Raw genomic sequence first — 22974 nt, 5'->3', positions numbered from 1 at the left:
CGTGAAGTGTAATGAATCAGATAACATACACTAGGTCGCACTTTGGGCGTGTGTGTGAAATATGATTTACGTTGGCTAACTATAAATGTCTAGATATAACAGTCATAAATTCACTATAAGTATAAGCAGATCGTGTGCCTTTTATTAAGTTTCCAAATGCATACGAATATGATAATAAACTAATTAGGATTATAAGACAAAATATAAAGACGCACATTGACTTCGTTATTTTTCAGTCCTAACATTTTTACCACGGGCAGATGGTTAAACTTCAAAATCTTTTAATTTTTTTATAATAATGAAGATGGAAATAATATCGGTTTAAAAATATATCTTCTTTGTTGATCAATCGTTACCTATACTATCAATTGCGCATGCGGGTGGCGCAGCAGAGGTCACGAACCAGTCAAGAATCCTGGGATATCATCCGGGTCCTCACGTGAGAAAAACAATAACAAAAGCAACAACCAATCCAGGAAAATTGCTCTGCATCAGTGCTGCTTTAACTACTGCTGTCTCAGTATGAATTTCAACTTCAACACTGGTTTTGATGTCCTGGACACAACCTGAAGATGTCTGAGTTCTGTTATCTTCAGGTTTAATTGACTGGTCATTTCGTCAAGTTACAACAGTCTCTCGTAATTTTCCGAGTAACCTCTAATGACTGGGGATGAGGGATAGCATTCATGCATGAACATAAGCTGTCTGGCTGACAGTCAAAATAGAGTGACCTCCCCTGGCTTCGGGGTGTGTGTGTGTGGTGGGGGGGACGAGGAAGCGCACATAAAATAACACCAGCGCGATGAGGCCGTTACACCCACAGCAAGCAGTCGTCTCACTGCGTTCCTGAGTATGCCGATGCTGATCTTGTCACTTGGGGCATTTTGTTGCGTAGATTGGAGTGAGTTTAGTTTTACGCCGCTTTTAGCAATGTTCCAGCAATATCACGGCTGGGGACACTGGAAATGGGCTTAACACGTTGTACCCATGTGGGGAATCGAACCCAGGCCATCAGTGTAACAAGCGAACGCTTTAGCCACTAGACTAGCCCACCGTTAATGTACAGGTAATAGTCATTATGAGAGGTTGTCACTCTCGGTTTTCCAGTTGTGGGATTGTCGGATGTCTGGCCAGTCTGGTTGATGGGACTCATCAAGAGGTATTTCCGTCAGGTCAATAATGCTAAATAAATATGTACAACTTCCTGTTTGATGATGACTGAAAATAGACCCTATCTAATCGATTGAAACTTGCTACACAAGTCTGTCCCATCACAGACGTATGTATCAGAACGTGCTGTTATATCCTTCCCTTTTATTGTAGCTGTTAAACAGAAGCTTTGCCTTCATTAGCTTCATCAACATGATTAATGATCCAGCCAAGACGACCCATGATAGCCGAGATAGTTATTTTTACTAGTTTTTCTTCTTAGATACCTGAATGGTCGGTTCTTACCAATTCGTCGAGACAACCTCTAAAAGTACACAAAACTGCAACCAGGTTGAAATATTTGGCATGTTTTCACAAAGGTTGGGCAAGAGTTATCTTATGTACAGATGTCTCTTTCTCATGCACACATGTCATGTCGACCTACCATAAATAGCAGCCAGATAAACCTTGGCCTGCATGCACTCCACACCTAATATATACAGGACGACTGTCTCACTCCAGGAAACATGTGTCTCTCAACAAGCAGTGTGTGGCTATGCGTGACAGTCTTGATTTATATGTTAAACCTTGTCGGTGGTCAATATCAAGTGACCATCTTTCCGGACTTCGTCATCAAAGGAGGAAGGAAGATGTTTGATCCTGACCGCTGGAATGGCCATATGGGATTTGATAATCCCGGTATCATAAAGTACGTGAACAAAACTGGTTCCAGGTGTGGCCGCTGGAACAAGGGCGATGAAGGTGTCTTTGGGAAGGTACTTGGTGCAATTATATTAATTCCTTCAGATTTAAATACTTCTGGTATTGACCCATAAAGATCCGGGTTAGAAGTGATCTTCAGTAACCCATGCTTGTCGTAAGAGATGACTAAAGGGACGGGTGGCAAGGCTGACTTGGTTGACACATGTCATCGTATGTCAGTTGCATAGATTGATGCTCATGCTGTTGATCACTGGATTGGCTGGTCCAGATCCGATTATTTACAGACTGCCGCCATATTGCTGTAATATTATTGAGTGCGAAGTAAAGCTAAACTCACTTACTCACTCACTCCTGGTATTTTGCCTTTAAATCAGTACGGGACTGGCTTACCAATTTACGTCACGCCGAAGACCTGGGTTCGAATCCCAACATGGGTACATTGTGTTCCCCGCCGCGATATTGATGGATTATAGCTAAAAGCGGCTTAAAACTAAATTCATTCACTCACTCACTCAAGCCTCAATTTACAACACGCATCAACACTCTATCCTATACAAGTCAGTTGCGTCAGCACACTCCGATGTACAGCACGTTCATTTTGGCAGACCTTTGGTTAGCAACAAATGATCACATCGTTGTGTACAGGCACCAGAAGACCCTCACCGGAAGGGCTATGCCGATCCAGCGTACTTCCAGAATGCGCAGACCCAACAGAATATAGTTTCTGCGTATAGGAACAACAGAGCTGGATACGGACGCGCCCCTGGGAGAGAAATGATGATGGATCTTTATGGTAAGATCACTGTATATGTTTATGTCGTATTAAAAGTGAGTTAGTGAGTAAGAGTGAGTAAGTGATGTTTTACGCCACTTTTAGCAATATTTAAGCAATGAGCTTCACACATTTTACGCATGTGGGGAATCGAACCCGGGTCTACGACGTGACGAGCGAACGCTTTATTCACTAGGCCTCCCAACCGTCCCCATGTTGAAAGAGTCAGCTTTTAACAAGACAAAACCAACCTTTATTACTGAACATGAATTGGAATTATTAGGAATACAATTTAGAAATTTGAAGTTGTGAAATGTCGGTTTGTTGCTGTACTTTTAAGTGATCGAAAGCAACCCGAAAATTGAACTGTTTTATCCCCAATGTAAATGCTTTTGGACACTTGTCACGCCGGGACGGCTATGTGCAATATTTGAGTGAGTGTAGTTTTACGTCGCGCTCAGCAATATTCCAGCTAGATGGCGGCGGTCCATAATAATTAAGTCTGGACCAGACAGTCCAGTGATCAACATCATGAACATCGATCTACGCAATTTGAATACGATGACATGAGTCAACCAAGTCAGCGAACCTGACCACCCGATCCCTTCAGACACCTTTTACGACAAGCGTGGGTTACTGAAGATCAGTTCTAACCCGGATGAATTTGGCAAATCATCTAATATAAATGTTTGTCTGATGATAATGAACACCAATAGTTGTGACACTTCTTATTGGCTATCCCCTTCTTTTTAAATTGTGACTTTCAATCTCAAAACTGTATGATGTCAAGGGCTGACAGTATTGCTCAAACATGATATATTTTGCTCATTTTACCTATACATCAGAGCCATTGGCTTGAACACAAGATCGAACTCCAGCACAGCCACAAATATATTTTGGAAAAATAGCATTTACAAATGGGACCCAGATATCTTACCAATATGAAATGTGCTGATGTACTACCAGATGCAGAATCCCGAAACCTACAGTTAAGTACATGCATCATTGTTTCTCCTTATAGCCCAAGAGTGGCCACACTGGATGGACACCTCTCAACACAAAGGCCACTTCCCGAACAACTTGGATGCTGCTGCTGATATGGCTGCCATGCTGCTCAAGGCCGTCCACGATGGAACCCAGGGAGACGAGCCACCATATTTTGAACCTATCAACGAAGTCGACGTTATGTGGAGAAACAACCTTAACTGGACACAAATTACTGACTACCACAAGTTTGTCAATGCAAAAGTCAAGGCCACTTTACCACATGTGAAGGTTGGAGGTCCGGCATATTCTGGTGGAATTGGGGGTGTGGACAACAAGGACTTCAAGGTCTGGGAAAATCTCAAGGAGTTTATGGACATGGCCCTCAAGCACCTTGACTTCATCTCATTCCACCCTTTCAGTAAAATGCAAATCACAGGAGAATCGTATTCCTTCCAGGGTCCCACTGAAGCCCGCTTTGTGGGGATAATAGATCTAATTGAAAGTTATGCCCATTTGAAAATTGGCAAGGAGTTTCCCATCATCTGTTCAGCCTATGGTTTGGGCAGAATATCAGGAGTAGACATGCAGAAGCCTAACCCACTGATCGATTATGGATATGTCTACCTGCAGAATGCAGAACTCTTTACCATGCTGAATCACCGTGGTGTTGTCGACAGAGCTGTGGTTTTCGTGACCGGAAATAGAGCCATTTTCGGACAAAGCAGCATTGATCACAGTCTCCTTGACAACAACAACCACGAGAGGGCCCCAGCTGAGGCGTCCCACTTCTGGCAGGTGCTTTCAAAACGAATGTCGTATCTCAGAACAGATAGTCAGTACCATGGAGCTGAGAGAGTCGTGGCATCTCACGCTTTGGTGGATCAGACTTCTAAAACTGTGGTACTTCTCCTGCATAACTTTGACAACAAGCAGACAAAGGTCAAGGTCCAGTTTGGTCATGGATGGATGAATCCGTCCACAGCAATCATGTCCTGTGTCTACTTGAACGCCCAAAAGGTTACCGTACGAGACAAGGAATCAACGGTTCATCTCAACAACGGTGTCATCACTCTTCCCACTGAGGCAAGCTGCTATCTCAAGTTTCAGTCTGCCTTCGACTTTGCTCACAGAAAGACAATCGCAGAAACTGTTCACTATGGGACAGATGTTGCTAAACCAATACAGCAAAACGTTGTCACCACAAGCATTAATGTTGGCCATGTGAGCAATGTCCAGTACGCGTATCTACGAGTCTGCATCAGCCTCAGTGACAGGACCAGAAATCCAAAACCAACATCGGTGCAGCTGAACGGCAAATCTCTCACTTCCTATTACTCTCTTCACCAGCAAAACGACAGTAATTACGAAACATCATGGATGACGATGCAATATCTAGTTCCGGGCTCATACCTCAAGCAGAACCAAAATGAAGTTAACCTCCATTTTGCCAAAACAGGAGGGCGAGTGATAAGTGTCGTTGCTGTTGTGGGAAGTTTCTAAACAAGCACGTCTTACTTGTACATATGCGTACATAAAGAATGGAATGCACATTAGAGTGTCTGTTTTAGTTTGTTTTTGTGTCACAGCAATCACCGGTGCAACAAATCTCCCAGGCTTACAATGAGTCTATGATTTGGGTTTCGAATTTCATATTAGACTTGACGTTGTAAAATGAGGTGCATGTGAAATACTGAAATACTGTCGAAGCACTTTATGATAACAATAGATCATGTTATGCCAGTTAAGCTTTACTGAAAAATGGGTAATTAGATTTTTGGGCATCACACTATGGCTTCCTTTAAAGTATACGTTTATTCTTAAATCTAACGAAACGCTCACTGTGCATGTAATATTGATTTCAGCTATGGAATCAAATTTGAGTGAGTAGTTTAACCTACCCTAATTGATTACCTGTACCAATCATGACGATGTTTTTTTATATTTCTCGCTTGGGATTGTCAGGTTGGGGCCATTCGAAATTGTCTATGGACTAGTTTCACTTCACTTAATTGCATACCTTTACCTAACCTTGATCTTTTAATATTTCTTGCTTGGGACTTTGAATCTTGTGTCAATATCCGTTTGTTGTATTTACCCGACTGACAAAGATCGTCGTAGCAAGAAGGACATGATGTTTTACATTCATTCTCCCGCACACACCTGTGCTTGAGGGTTTCCATGGCAACAATCGGCATATGCCCATACAATCCACCAGCCGTGTGGTTGCTTAGTGACGATCTGTTTGTAGCCGATTGAAGGGTGTGTCAACTGCCCTCCTTGAGTGTTATGTGTCTTTAGGATGTCTGATCACGAGAGTGAATCTGTTAAGTTTGGGTCATGCAAATTTGTCTATGGAAGCCGGATTTTGTCTTGCCTCGTTTCCATCCACGCTGAACAAGGCACACAATTCAGGGCACTGTCGTAGAGCCATAGCTATAATCAGACAACGGAGACCAGTCACCCGACAGTGCACTAGTTTACAAATTCTGCATTCGAACAAGTCTCCACTGAAGTCGCCATCTTGTTCATGAATAGTATTCAATTTGTCTTCGCGATTTTGATGGGGTTATATGTAGTATCGTTTGTCCAGCCAAAATGCAACTCCACAATGCCAACTAGTTCAGCAAGTGAAAGTGGGCGTTGAAAGTCAGCTATTTCTAGTGATTCGGGAAGAAACGATTTCACAGATCCTTGACATTGCTCTTGTGTAACCGAATTTGAAGGCACATTGCCACAGTGTTGCTGTGATTGTACGACAGTGCACAAACTATTTAGTGGTCGTCAGTTTCAAATGAAAGCAAATGACGGATGTTAGTAAGTATATTATGCGAATAAAAGTGCTATTGATAAAACTGATATTCGCAGAGCAGTTAATAACATGAACACAACTTTCACTTCTCAAAAATTCTAAAAGCATAGTAGCAAAATTCTGATAGTAACTTGTCGTTTCTAATTAGGTTGTTATGCTTGTCAGTGTATAATTGGTATAGATTTGTACCACATTATTTTCAACCGTGCATTTCAGTTGAAAGAGATAAGGAGGCGTCGCTTACGAAACTCTCTGCAGTAAATAATGACAAGAAGGTTTGGTGTTGTCTAAAACATGAACTTGACTATGTTACAAGACGTTTTCGGGGATGGTGAGGTAGTGTAATGGTTAATGAGTTCGCTTGTCATGCTAAAGTGAGTTAGTCAGTGAGTAAGTATGGTTTTAGGCCGTTTTTAGCAATATTCCAGCAATATTACGGACACCAGAAATGGGCTGCACACATTGTGCCCATGTGGGGATTTGAACCCGGGTCTTCGGCGTGACGAGCCAACGCTTTAGCCACTAGGCTACCCCACCGCCCCATCATGCTAAAGACACGGGTTCGATTCCCCACAAGGGTACAATATGTGAAGTTCACTTCTGGTGTCCCCCGCCGTGATATTGATGGAATGTTTCTAAAATCGGCGTCAAAACTAAACTTACTCACTGCAAGTCGTTTCCCAATCTCAAACTTACATTTAACTTGAAATGTGTCTGTAAAAGAACTCTGTGTGAAACCAACAAACAGCAGAAATAACTATACTCTCTAAAAAGGTAGGGGAATCTGAAAGTTCAATTTGGATAGGAAGTACAAGCCTTAACAAAACTTTTCCAAGACAAACATCTTATGGACGCACCACCATTTCTCTTTATCACCATCCCTAATCACAAGGCTTACACAACGCAGTGCATGAGGTGTCATTCTTGATTTTGTCGGTTTTCAAGAAGGTCGATAAAACGCTGTTGACCATTAATTTTGACAATCATCTTGCATCACACAGTTGCTAGTGTTTGTTTCTAGCCGGTTTTATTATTATTTATTTATTTTTGTTTGAAAATGAAATCATACTCATGCAAATTTCACGTCATACAGAATCATCCTTCAAGAGGATTACTGTACAAACAACAATGGTCATAAGGAAGTGCAAGCGGTGATACACCCTTAAAACATTCATTATTATCATATCAATACGAATCCAATTGAAATGTAATATGAAAACAGATATTATAGCAATAAAAAGAACATTGATGATTTCAACAACAGTTTTGTCTCCAAGTCGTAATATAGCAAGCATGTCTACTGAATCTTAACAGAAACAATGCAATACAAATGCAACACTATTCTGCAATGTCCACAAACTCTGACACATGGCTACACTCTCCCTCAAGGGGAAAGGAAGCGTGAACATAGAAAGCCTTTGCTCATTAAAGGATAGCTCCTAGAAATACAGTTAAAAACGATTTTACGTAAATAGAATGAGAATACCATGCCTGCAGTCAAATCCCAACACCCTAGCCTACTCGGAATGTTCTATGAGCAATAATATTTTCATTGCCTTACTATGCTTGTTGTTAAAATACATTTAACCCATTCAACACCGTAGGCTGGAAAACCGGCCAACAGGTCACGAGTCCCCAGACACCGCAGGGCGGTTTACCGGCCAGGCAGTAATTGCATGAAAGTGATATATAATTTTAGGACGCTACCTATCATATGATTCATTTATTAAATGTATCACTTTTCTCAATCTCTGAAAACATTTACTACATTTCAAATGACCATATACAGTACAACCAGAATTTATTGAGAATTTAAGATTGTGTTTGTTTTCTTTTTTCACTCATTACTCACGTATTTAATATGAACATTAGCAGAACATAACTCCAGATTCAAAGACAGGTGAACACTTAGTATTTTGTCAAGTCACCATGGGCAGCAATGCAGGCTTCAATCTGGCGGGCATACTACTGATCAAAGAAGTTAGAAAGTCGTAGTCCATGCTGTCCCAATATCGGACCACCTCTTCTTTCAGCAATATTTGTCAGATTTTTCTTATTGACACTTTCCTTCATAAGTCCCCAAACATTTTCTATTGGATTTAGGTCAGGGCTATAGCTTGGCCAATCTAATAATGTCATATTTTGGATCCGAAACCAGGCCTGTGAATGCTTTGAACGATGTTTTGGGCCGTTGTCCTGCTGGAAAATCAAAAAATTTCCATAAAACACGTGAGCAGATGGAAGTAAATGTCCCTCGAGAATATCTGTGTACCGCTCACTGTTCATATTCCCTTCAAATAGACCCTAACACAGATATACCAACCAACACGTTAAATTTCGGACTGTACTTTGGGCGCTGATACAAAGGTTTTTCAGTTTGTTTGGTCCAGAATTTCAGTGTATTAGGAAACAGCCACGCAGAACTTTTATCTGAGAAAATCACATTGTCCCAGTTAAAATTTCTATGCTGTAAGCACCAGTTCAAATTTCGCTTCTTTTGTTCAGGTTTTATGATCGGTGATGGAATTCCTCGACTTTTCTGCCAACCCATTGCATGCAGCTCAGTTCTAATTGTCTCCTTACAGACAGCCACAGTTCCTCTATCAATCATATCCAGCCTTAAGTTTTCTTAACTCCTTCGTTTGTTTTTAGAAACAAGAATACCAAGCCGCCTCCTGTCACCAACAGTCAATTTTCTGGGCCTTCACCCAATGCCACATCCATTTGCAATATTTTTCAAAACACGATAAACAGTGTTCAAAGGGATGCCTGTTCTACTTGAAATCACTTTAGCTGATCTGATATCTGTTATAATACTCTAAAATGATCTTCCTCTTCTCACAATCATCCATACTGAGGATCACTGAAAATGTCGTCTGCTAGCAAGTAAACAAAGGGGGATACCTCTTCACAAACTAATGAAAAAGGATTAACGGAGTTGTCTCTCTTGAATGAAACGAAGCACTTGATAGCTGGTCATGGTTGTTTATACTAGAAATCCAATTAAACATATTCCTAAAATTCTCAATAATTTCTGGTCATACTATATTATCGACATAATTAGAATCATAGACTATTTCTCGCAATGTTATTGAAAATACCGATGCTCGCACACATGCTTTGGCAAAGAGCAAAGTCGTCAAAGAGCAATGTAGCGATGTTTCAAGGAAATAATTAAACAAATTGTATAAACTAAAGAATAAAATCAACAGCAGTACTTATAAAAGTTGTCAAACGTACTTTACACAAGAAAAAAAATGGTGATTTCCAAAAATTTCCAATTTGGAAATATCATCTTTCCAAAAATTTCCAAAATTGGAAAGATGATATTTCCAAGGTTTGGAAATTTTTGGAAATTTAGGAAGGATTTTACCACTACTTCTTTCAGTTTATCCTTTTCCCAAGGATCCCCGTGAGTGTATAGACTGTGTATTCGTCCTCCTAGGAGTGTATTCGTCCTCCTATGCGAGCAACTATAACCAGGGAGACTATAAGACGTTGTAGATTATTCCTGGTATAACTTCTCTCGTCTGCATCCTTGTTGTTCTATGTGTCAAAAATTGACATTAACTGTCATATTTGCCCTGATATGGCTAGCATTTTCCAAAATACAGTTTTAAGTGTATGGTTTACTTATTATCCACAAAAGCGCAAATTTTGACCTGTCACGGTTTGCATAAACACAAATTACATAGACCTACGTTACATCATTGATTAAATAAAAGTTTACCGGACCCACTGACTGACTGGCCAGGGTTTATTACATGTCATAAAAGTGAACCCTTGCCAGGGAATAATAGGCTTATTGTAGTAGAATACATTCTTTAATGGTACCCTCTAATTAACACCTGACACAAGGGCTGGACCGTTTGGGTGGTTTATCATTGCGAAATCAACAGTCAACAGACCATGAAATGTTGTTTTAAGACTGTAGGCGAATAGAGAGCAACCCGTTTGGGTTTGTGGTCAGAGACGGTGTTATGCAGTTGGTGTATTCACGAAATATCATGAACTTAATAATAGATAATTGGTTATATTGTTCACACACAGGCGGACTGGGGCAAAAGAACCCAAATGAATTCCTTCTTAAAAACTTCATACTGTAACTAATTAATTTGGTCATATACAATAAAAGGTGACTAAATGTCGCTATTTTAGATAACGTTAAATAATTTCTAGAGAAATCACTACACAAGTTCATATCACAGGTGATTCCAGAGACAAATAGTTTATCAGATTCTAGTTTATGAAAAGCATTAAATTCCAAACAATTCTCTAATGCTCAGGAATTATTACCACTTACATACCATAGTTTGAGATGTCGACTCAGGAAGCCGACCTTTCGATTCTTATAAGGCTCAGGACATTGACAAGGGGTACGCTTTAAAGTTTGGGTGTTATTTTAGCACATGGCTAATCTCATGTGACGTGTTATTACAAGCTGGTGGTTGATGGAAGTGAACACATCGCACACTGAAGCCGATCGTGTAAAAACATGATCAAAACAATCATATGGTAAACACATTTAAAAGGGCACTGTTCCAGAGCAATTTCCGCGCACTGGTTGTTGCTTTTGTTATTGCTTTTCTCCCCTGAACACCCGGATGATATCCCAGTATTTTCGATTGGTTCGTGACCTTTGCTGCGCAACCCGCATGCGCAATTGATCGTATAGGTGTAGATTGATCAACAAAAATAAAATCTTGTTTTACTCGATAATATTTCCATCATTTTGATTATAACAAATGAAAACAGTTTGAAGTTTAATCATCTGCCATGACTGAAAATAACGAAGTCAATGTATGTGTCAGGGTAGAGACTGCGATCTGGTAGAATCTCCGATCCTACCAGTAGAGATTGCGATCGGAGTCTCTACCATTCCTGCTGGCAGTTTCGTCTCGTCTCGTATTAGTTCGTATTAGTGTTGAAGAATTTTACTTGTTCTGTACTTCTCTCTCAGGTGATTGCATTAACATAACTACCCTTAATTGGTGCAGCTAGTTATCCCATGTTTGAGAGCGAAACTTCGCGAATCAGTGACCAAGACGCTGTCAAAATGGGACACTACCTCCACATAAAGGAACAATATGCCATTGATCTGCAGCTGACAAAGAATCCTGTTCCATGTCAAGTGTCTTTTAACAGTCTAATACCCGAAAAAGGGATACATCGATTCAGTTTTCACATTGGTGTATAATCTCATTGGTAAAGGTAATTTAATTAGCCAATAATGAGCATTTAATCCACTTGTGTTTTTCTTGGCTTGGTCATCTCCTCCCCCACCCTCCCCACCCACCCGTACCATTGTCTTGCTAATTAACATGGTCTGGTGATCCTCTTACGCCTTAAATAAACAACTTGCCCGACTGGTAAAGAGGAACACCCCATCAACTTACTGGCGGTTAATACATTGAAGGAAAGATGTTGTTTTTACACAGGTACAGGGTACAGGACAGGGTGTAATCAGTATAGATTAGTAAATCTACATACATAAACACTACCTTTTGACAAATCCGCTGTGAAAGAAAAAAGTAATTAATCAATCAGCGTGTTATCGGTTAACCCTTTGATCAATGTTTGTTTTGTATCTCAGCTGATAATTCGTCTTGCTGCAGTTCCATGAGCATATTGCATAACATGTAATACATTTGTCACATCAGACCTTAATTCATAATGCTGAGTAGATGTATTTACTCCAGACACAAGAAATGCGAAATGGGAACCTTTGGCGGGTAACTTGATTGGTATTACCATCATACCTGTTATAAATTCATTAACTGACCATCAAGTGAATGATGACAAATAACATGTGTAAGTTTATACCACCAAACACTCAGCTGGTTACAGCAAAGGGGGTAGTAATCGCTGAATTGCATGCAATGTTAATTGCCTGAAAAAAGTTATGGGCCGACACTGTTTGGAGGATACGAACGGAACTTAACGGAACGCATAAGAAATACATATAAGCATTGGATGTGTACTGAAGTTAAAATTGTATATACCTGAGTACAGTTTCATTTGTCATAAATACAATATGTAATAGACATCATATGTTCACATGGCATGATTAAATATCGAGGTAAAACACAGAAATAAGATCAAATTGGAAAATTGGATCAGTCACTATGCCATCTATGCATTAAAAAATCCGAAAAGCATATACAGTGTACTCTGTCAATACCGGCATCAGTCGGGACCAAATAAAAATGCCGGTTTTGACAGAGTGCCGGTTTAGCTAGGTTCGCTTATGACGCCTGCGCACACGGAAGTTCGCTGTCGTACTGTCACTTTAGCATTAACAAGATGTTTGAATAAGAAACAAGGCAGTGTCTGAATGCACATTCATGTTGTTTAAATCAAATAAAAATGTCTGAAATCTCTTAGTAAATTTCAACTGATCATATATTATCGGCAGAATTAAAATTATAAACTATTTTTCGCAATGTTACTGAAAACAACGATTCTTGTTTATGCTTCGGCAGCGGGTCTACAATAGAGCAAAGAGCAAAGTAACGATGTTTCAAACATCGAGGAAATCATGAAATAAATTGAAATCAACAATAACATTCATAAAAGTTGTCAAACGTACATATAAAATTACTATTTCCATACTTTTGTGCGATCATGCAATGTAAGTCAAGTCACTGACAAGTTACATCTCGGCTTTCACCGCCTCCGTCTTGACGCCCGGACACGACGCTTAATGTGAAAATATATGCATGAAGCATTTTTGTCATAGGCCATAACCTAGCACGATATGTCCAATACGTTCCATAATTTACGTATAGGTAGCGATGTCTTTCTTAATATGTTCAGAATAGCATTATTTTACCCAAAACCGGTATCCATTTCCATAATATGATTGGCTGCTTAGGTCACGTGTCTGATTTTGACCAATCACGACCCTTATAAGCAGAGTGTAGTGAAAAGCGTCGTTAGAAACCAATCTTTATCCAATAAAATCGCTTCTTACAAATGTGAAAATACTCGACACGTGCCACTCACTAATTAACAAGAAACTGATTGACACTTCCTGTTTCTGAATAATCTCAGGAGTCAATACCCGCGAATCAACACAATGTAAACATTTGCTTGTTTATACAGTCAAACTGCCCACTACATGTATTAATTACTCAGTGTAAGTGTTACGTACCACTCACCGATTAACAAGATACTGATTAACACTTCCCGTTTCTGAATAATCTCGAGTCACAGCGAATTGTGTTCTTACATCATTTGGACCCAATTGCATCAAAGGGTTACGCCGTCTTTCATGTGCCGGTTTTACAGATCCGTTTTCATAACAACTTGTTCGTTGGGACTGAAAACAATGCCGATATCCTGAATAGACAGATGCCGATGTTTACAGAAGTTTCTAAATGATAATAACGTGCATTTCTGCCGGACTGAAACTTTGTGCCGATGTAGACAGAGTGTCGGTGTTTACAGAGGCCGGTATTGACAGAGTCCACTGTACACTGCTTGTATACTTTATTGCAATCAGACAGGAACTACTGGGGTATTCTCAAATACATGTAACAACATCTGATGAGCATCCACCCTTCCTAATGTCCCGCTGTTTGGGTTGAAGACATTTTGTCAAGGTGGCCAGAAGCCCAGTCCCTGTGTCCGTCATGGTTGAGGGAGCAGATACCGACAAGCGTGCAGTTTGGTTTGGTAATTAGACTGTTGGCGAGAAACATTAATCGCTCTGGATCAGTTCCCTCTTATTACATGGGGATATATACATGTAATGAGAAGAAGCATGAAAGTGTACATTCGATTTCGATTAAATAAAATCTGTCCATATAGTCTCCCGTTACCACTCGTGGCTTACGCCTTCTATGTTTTTTATGTGTTTTATATTTCAATGTTTATATGCTGAGACTGAAATGAAACACTATCTTTATACATATATTTGGCTCGTTTTCTCATTTGGTGTGCTGTCATTCGCATAATCCGGAATATCCTCTTCTATCAACACGTAGGCCTGTCATTGTCTCTATAATCCAATGTTAATTTGCTAACGGACGGACATCAACATTTCTCTTTAACTCATCTGTTTGGACCAAAGGTCGATAGAGGGAGTTTCCATGTATATTCTCACGCCGTTATCAAGATAACAGTTACTACAACCAGGTGAACAGAAGTATATATGCATAGTGACTAGCAGCAAATTAACACCAGGTAATTCAGCAACTAGCACATCGTTAGGGCCAACAGGAGAGTAAGATCAACAAGTCTAAATCCACTCCTTTGTCCAAGTGATGGAATCAATGAACATTCAATCAGCTTGTCTATCCTGAACGTTGTACATCGGAATGCCGCTCTATGCAATAAACATGGAGTTGTTATCACATAAGTGGTATGTTTCGTTGTGTATCCCCATACTGTTTACTGCAGTATAAGTGGAAACTGCTTCACTTTGCGAATGACCAATCTTTTGAAGTTGATTTAAGTTCTACTTAAGTAAATTGCTACCTAACAGATTCATCTCAGATTAAAACATCTCATTCCAAAGTCGTGTTTTCTATTTCAGGTTCTAAGAAATACTGCATTTTACATATTAGACATAAATCTATCGGTACCAGTTTGACGTGTCTGGTCATGAGTTAACTAACATAGTGATTATATATTTTTGACCATTACATGTGTCATTCACACGTCATGTATGCCATTCTAATGTTCTCTGATCCATTTCATCATACAGCATTTATTTCATTCAATGTTTTGAAGCTCATATGAAAACATGAAAAATGTTACTGTTCCAGTTCCTTTTGAAGAATGAAATTATTTTTGTTTTGGAGTGTTCCAACCAATAAAGTCATTATGGTTACAATCGGCCTGATTTTAATTAATACATATCAAGTTAGATGTTATACACGCGTGCATGCACACACACCCACAAAAACATCCGTAATTTGTGAATTCTGTTCGGACGATAAAGACATATCTAATTTGATGAGAATCACTCTATAAATTATCTTCCTTTACTCTGAGAGAAGCATGGCATTATTCATTCATTTTTAATAAATTTATCTGCATAAAAGAAGGTATTATCAAAATGTGAAACAAACTTCCGTATACTACCATTTCACAAACATTGCGATATTGACCATGGAATAATGTTAAGTTTAGTCTGTTTTCAATGTCATAATATGTGAGGTTCCTCATTCACACATACATACAAACTGACAGCATAAAACAAAACAATATGCAACCAACCCAATGTAATACAATACAATTTTTCACCGCCTGTGCATACCGCACTGTTGACGAATCTCTCAGGTGTGTTAGAGCAATAATCACATCGCTACATGATTAACAAACCTACAGCTCAGCAGATTTTAATAACTTACCTTTTTAATCAGAAAAATAAGAGTTATGGATGTCTACTTCTTTATTGAGAATAACACGAAGTTTCGGAGCATATGCTTGCTCCTTCATCAGGTGAAAATCAGGTCACAGTAATGCATTCCACTTCTTAATGCCCATCAAAGATTTAACTTACTTCCAGAGGCTTCTTTAAGAGGCATAAAAACGTGTTAATTAACAAGGCAGTAGGCCTTGTTAATTGGTGACTATTAACTGCCTTGATTCACTCATCAATCAACAAGGGATTAGGTCCTGGGGCGTGCAAAGAACAATAATTTACCATCACCCACCAGTTATCTCCTTTGTAGATATATTCCAAAATTGTACATTTTTGGGAATCTCATATTTCTAAAATTGGAAACATTGTTCTTGAATATGTCATGCTTCTTGCATATTTCATGCAATTCGAACAGTAACTGTTTGACTGCGTTTCTACTTTTTAACACATCCTTGCACTTTGCTATTGCTAGAAGACTCTGAAAATTTACTTAGGTAAATAGGTAAATACAGTTTTAGCACACAGCAAATGCTTATATGTATTTCTTATGCAACAATGAAGTTCTGTCCGTATTCTCAAAATAGTGTCGGCCCATAGGTTTTCACATGCAATACAGCAATTAATACTCCTTGTTGTAACCCGTGTTAGGTGGTATAAACCTACACATGTCATTTGTCATCATTCACTTGATGGTCAGTTAATGAATTTATAACAGGTATAATTGGTGGTAACACCACTTAGATAACCCGACAAATGTTCCCATTTTGCATTTCTTGTGTCTGGAGTAAATACTCAACATTATAAACATCGATCAAACGATTAACCCATACTTTTATCTTACACAGCGGATTTGTCAAAGGTAGTGTTTGTGTATGTAGATTTACTAATCTATACTGAATACACTCTGTCGTGTCTGTGTCTGCGTAAAACAACTTCCTTCTTTCAAAGGATTAACCGCCAAGACATTGATTCTCATTATTGGCTAACTAAATTAATTTTTGTAAAGAATGGCGGACATTATGCAATTAGTTCCCAGGTATGCTATCTTTGGTGACCAATGAGACTATATACCAATGTGAGATACCTGAAACGATATATCACTTTTCGTAAACATGTATTAGACTGTTAAAAGACACATCATTTGGAACTGCTGCAGGTGAATGGTATATCACTCATTTTGTGGATATTGATGGATACATTCCTTGAACAAAGTAATCGCCTGACATTGTTCGTATAACTCTAATCTGTTTTAATTTTAATAATTGCATTTTGTTTTTTTTTTCATTTTTCGTAGCATTCCACAGAATCATTGTTTTCGTCGTGAAGTAATGACAACATACACTAGGGCGTGTGCGAATTATGATTTACATTGGCAAACTATAAAATGTCTAGATATTCCAGTTATAAGTATAGGCAGATCGCCTGATTTTTATTTAGTTTCAAAATGCATACAAGTATGATAATAAACTAATTAGGATAATAAGACCAAATATAAAGACGCACGTTGACTAGTATCTACATACTGGTGAGTGGACGTTTACCACGTGAATGTAGCAAGAAATTTATTGGGCAGTATTGTCACTTCCTCGCTTCCGAGGAAGAAATCGTTATGTTACAAGTTGTGTCATGCCAAATCCTGTTGGCCATTACTCAAATACATGTTTAACTACGAGTAGAAAGTAGTTTCGATTTTCTAACTTGATGAAAACAAACCATAATCTCATTAATTCTTTAACAGACTTTAGCCCGTGATGTTACGATTATTAAAAAACATCAGCCAGTCTGAGAATAAATGCTATTTAGGTTTGTTTTCACCGAGTTACAAAATCAAAACTACTTTCTACTATTAATAAAATCTGTATTTGATTGATGTCAAATAGGATTTTGAATGATGATATATCTTATAACATAACAATTTCTCTCGTGGAAGCGAGGTGGAGTCATCAATATAATACTACTTACAATATTATTGCCACTTCCACCACAACCTCGCTTCCGAGAAAGAAATCGTTATGCTTCAAGTTGTGTCATGGGAAATCTTTTTGGTCATCAATCATATATTTATTGTACTACAACTAGTAGGTTGTTTTGATTCTTTAACTTCCGCGAAGCATCTGAACATATTTAAGATATCGTTCCAAGCTTCCACAACGCTCGCTTCGCACTCACAAACATAACCCATCTAGCACGAACTACGGGGTCCGGTGGAAGTTAGTGCATGGTGACACCATCACTCGACCCCCTAGGAGGGCAACGCAACGATTGATGGCAACGCAACGATTGATGGCAACGCAATGATTCGTTTTGCCTCGAGTAGGTTTCGTTGTTCAGACCATCCTTTAATGTTGGAATATGGGCGAAAAGTAAATATAAAACAACATGAGCGATTCTGCCCTCTGTGTATTGTACTTACCATTGAATCAGAGTACCAATTCTTTATTAAATGTTCATTTTACTGTGATCTGAGAAACAGCCTGCTACAACAATACTACATAAATAATCCATGTGAAACTAAATTTATGAACTTATTATTGTCTTCCAATTCTACAACTGTTAACAATCTTGCTAAGTTTATATTTTTGCATTGACAAAAGAGCGAAGTTGTCGAATATAGAGTATAAGGTTAAATAAGACATTGTACATGTAAGCATACAGCTTAATATTATATATGGCGCTGGATTGTATTGTTATCTTCATAATTGTATAACGGGTCGGTGGCCCTTGTACGAAATTAACTCTCACTCACTAGATATAAGCTTACGATGACACATGCTTAAACTAAACGTGACAAAATTCACTTTTCACCCAAAACATTGAACATTTAAAATGTGTTCACCACTGCAATTTCGACTAGTCAAGTCGATTATCCTTTCGTTAACCCTTAAACAATCATTACTAAAACAACACCAAACATCAAAGACTACCGCCAGTCGCCTTAACGACCCCATGAAGACTCATGCCGCCCCATGCCACTATTGCAATTAGCCCATGCAGAACAATAATTTACCATCACCCACCAGTTATCTCCCTTGCGGATATTTCCAAGATTGGAAATTTTGGAAACATCATCTTTCAAAATTGGAAAGTCTTGGAAACATCATCTTTCCAAAATTGGAAATGTCTTGGAAACATCATCTTTCCAAGACATTTCCAAACTTGAAAGATGGATTGCTTTTAGCAATATTCCAGCAATATCACAACAGGGACTCAGAAATGGCCTTCACTCATTATTACCCATGTAGGGAATCGAACCGCAGGTCTCCGGCGTGACGAGCGGACCTTTTAACCACAATACTACCCCACTACCTCAGCGTGGCTAAAGACCGCACTGCAAGCATAACGTGCTACAATGCTGTAACAGGTACGTGGAGTTGGATTTTACACACGCCGCTTTTAGCAATATTCAAGCGATATCACGGCGCGGGACGCAGGAAAAGGGCTTCACGCATTGTGGCCATGGGAATCAGACCGGGGTCTTCGGCGTGACAAACTAATACTTTTACTACTAGCCTGCACCACCCACCACCCGTATACATCAACTTACTGTAGTTATATATTATAGCCTATTATATACGATCCACCTTCATGTCACTAATGGCTTCAAGAAACCGATGATTTGTGTTCTAAAATACACGATTTTCATAATCTAATGAAACTAGGAAACAACCTATGAAGTATATAATGTAAACCTTTCGTTAACCGTTGTTTATGCAAGATTTGTTAAAAATTATGTATTTCAAAGACATTAATTCTTGTCAACATGATAAGAGTTTAATGCTTTCGATATCCAGTGCAGGACGGTATACATGCAATCTCTGTGGTATGTCCTAACACTAAATCAACGCAACCATGCATTTTCATGCATTTTGCTCTCCCGGCGACAACAACCCTATTTCATCATAATATTGTTCTGATATCTGCTAAATATAGTTCAGACATTAATGGACCCGTGAAGATCCGGGATAGAATAGGTCTTCAGCAACCCATGTGCTTGCCATAAAGGCAAAATGCTTGTCGTAGAGGCGACTAACGGGATCGGGTGGTCAGTTTCGCTGACTTGGTTGACACATGTCATCGGTTCCCAATTGCGCAGATCGATGCTCATGCTGTTGATCACTGCATTGACTGGTCCAGACTCGATTATTTACAGACCGCCGCCATATAGCTGGGATATTGCTGAGTGCGGCGTAAAAGCTAAACTCACTCACTCACTCAGACATTAATGATTACCATCATTCTCTCAAGCGGATAGACCTACCGCTTCGGATGGAGATAAAGGATGGTATACCGTAGCTGTATCTGTTACAGATGTGCACCCACTCCAAGAAGAGGAAGGTCAAGAAGATGAGGAAGAGAAAACGTTCCCATAGACGTTCCATCTTCAAGGGGCGGTGGGGAGTAGCCTAGTGGTTTAAAGCGTTGGCTCGTCACGCCGAAGACCAGGAGTTCGAATCCCCATGGGTACAATGTGTGAAGCCCATTTCTGGTGTCCCCGCCGTGATGTAGCTGGAATATTGCTAAAAGCGGCGTAAACCAAACTCAGTCAGTCAGTCAGTCCCATCTTCAACAAGTAGAGATCGGGACAACACTTTCTGTCCTGAATTAGAATGAGTGCGTTTAGTGTTGTGCCCTTTTAGCAATATTCGAGCAATATCGCCACAGGCACACCACAAAATGGGCTTCACACATGGAATATCTAACCCCTGTCTTCACCAACGCTTTAAACACGAGGGTACCCCACCGCTTCCTGAATTAGAAATTATTATGAACATTCATTTTTGTCCATAGGTCCAACGTCATATTTACCCTGCTTTAGATATCTTATATATACACTGGTTAGGAAATATGGTTTTACGGCTTTCCGGCAATATTCCAGCACTAACAATCGAGTACACTGGACATGGCGTCCACACACACCCATTTTGGGTCTCGGTTCCGATCCTTAAGAAGGATGAATGGAACGTTGTTGCCACTAGGTTACCACACCATTACCATAGACATTGTGACGATTACACAATGATTTAACTTACTGTGATCATTGTTTTAAGCATCACTTTGTTATTCATATTGTCATTATTGGAAGATTGAAGACCAAAAGACACGTTTCATCGACTACCTTCTGACTCTATAACGTTAATTATAATACGATACAGCTCCCATACTTGACAAGGGGAATTTCTCATGGGTTGTTCTTTGTACATTGTTTTATTTGAAATTTCTAATAATTTTGTGTTGTTTGTAGTAATAAATACATGCCACCTGTTAAGTAAAAGTGTGCCAAGCAATCATATGTATGACTTCCGACTTTATTAATATCATTATGTCATGATATATGTCTTAATCACTCATTAATGATAATAATACTTCTAGTGCATCAGAAGAATTGCTATCGGTATGTCAAAGACGCTGCTTAAGTATGCCTGAAACTAATCTGGCCTGAGGTAAATTATTCGGAATTGTGGCTCCCTGTATATCGAATCTAACTGCAGTCAATGAACACAGACCATTTTGTTAGACTCGGGACCATAGACTTCCTGACAAAGAGCGTTGTGTTTTAGGTGACATGGTCACTAGAAGTCCCATCATGCAGCTGTACGATTGCTGAGATCAACAGCAGTAAGTGAGAGAGTTTAGTTTTACGCCACTGTTAGCCATATTCCAGCAATATCACGGGGGACACCAGAAATGGGCTTCACACATTGTACTCAAGTGGGGAATCGAACCCGGGTCTTCGGCGTGACGAGCGAACGCTTTAACCACTAGGTTACTCAACCACCCGAGATCAACAGTAGCCCCTTGGAGTAGGTTCCCCGACCAGCTCATGCTTGTTGTTTGTGCTACTGTCACCCATTGTCACTACTTAATGACTACAGTAAGAAAAATAAGCAGCGAATTCACGCCATGAACATCAGCTGTATAGCGGCACATGGATGCACCAATAACAGTACTGTGTCGTATGCTTGCATTTTCTGTGAATGCTTAACGTTTGGGTACGTCATCAGTATTGGAATTCTGCAGACATGACAGGCTGAATATATCTATACAGTTAGTACTTGTGGAAGTCGGGTTCGAGTGAGTGAGTTTTAGCCGCTTTTAGCAATATTCCAGCAATATCACGGCTGGGGACACCAAAAACAGGCTTCACACATTGTACCCATGTGGGGATCGAACCCGTGCCTTAAAGCTTGACGAGCAAACGTTTTAACCATTAATCTACCCACCGTCCCTACAGTCAGGAGCGACTTCAGTATCCGTAAACCTGTTACAGATGTTGCTATACTATGTCCACGATAACATGGTTTGAATGTGATGCCAAGCATGAAATGGATATTGCGTTGTTCAGCTGAAGGTGCGTCGGTAATGCAGGTTTTGGCTGGAATGACTCTAAATGTTATAAAACAATGGCTATAGCTATAACCGTCACAGATAGTTTACACAGTAACGACAGAGCGCACGCTCGTGATTGTATGAATGAGTGTGATTTTACGCCGCTTTTAGCAATATCATGGCAGGGGATACCAGCAATGGGCTTCACACGTACCCATGTTGAGAATGGAACCTGGGTCTTCAACGAGACAATTAGGCTGACCAACCGCAGCAGTGGTTGTAGCCAGCTGATCGGCACTCATACCCCGGGTGTGACATGTTGTACATCTAAATGACCTTGAGGTATGGCAGCCACGTGTAACGTACGTCTGCGTCACACTGTTTGCTAGCTCTGTAAATTTAAGCACCACATCTCTAACAAGACATCTCTGCCAAAGCACGAGTCCGACTGCGTCATGAGCATATCTGAAAGAATCAACAACAAATTAATAGTGATGATACCATCCAGCACATGTCACAAACACATGACAGGCAAGTCAATATTTCACTTGAAATCATGGGAACATGAGGATACTCGTAAATAAAGGGGCTACATCGTTCATCGTTTATGTCAAAATCCTTCATTGCCTATGAACGTTTTACAGGGCCTTTAATGGTTCATGTATGTCTCATATTAACCGATTGTCTGTTACGGTAGTGAAATTGCATCTACCTGAGCTATGGCCCAGCATTTCAGGTGTAAAATGTATCGTGTTCGACAGCCTAATGGCCTTGTTGTGTGACAATGAATATATTTACAATTCACATATTTTTAATACAAAAAATGTCCAGGGA

The 22974-nt window shown here is 39.6% G+C and overlaps 1 protein-coding gene across 1 annotated transcript; it reads left to right on the top strand.

The window, feature by feature from the left end:
* Window positions 1-1659: 1659 nt before the first annotated feature.
* LOC124279679 lies at window positions 1660-5181 on the top strand. Its single transcript, XM_046715517.1, has 3 exons — window positions 1660-1925; window positions 2518-2665; window positions 3666-5181. The coding sequence occupies exons 1-3, from the start codon at window positions 1677-1679 to the stop codon at window positions 5129-5131; spliced, it is 1863 nt and encodes a 620-aa protein (XP_046571473.1). The 5' UTR covers window positions 1660-1676; the 3' UTR covers window positions 5132-5181.
* Window positions 5182-22974: the final 17793 nt, after the last annotated feature.

Source organism: Haliotis rubra, unplaced genomic scaffold (genome assembly GCF_003918875.1).
Source record: "Haliotis rubra isolate DU_JTF1 unplaced genomic scaffold, ASM391887v1 Scf2545, whole genome shotgun sequence".
Taxonomy (NCBI): Eukaryota; Metazoa; Mollusca; class Gastropoda; order Lepetellida; family Haliotidae; genus Haliotis; species Haliotis rubra.
This window is presented reverse-complemented; position numbering and strand designations above follow the sequence as displayed.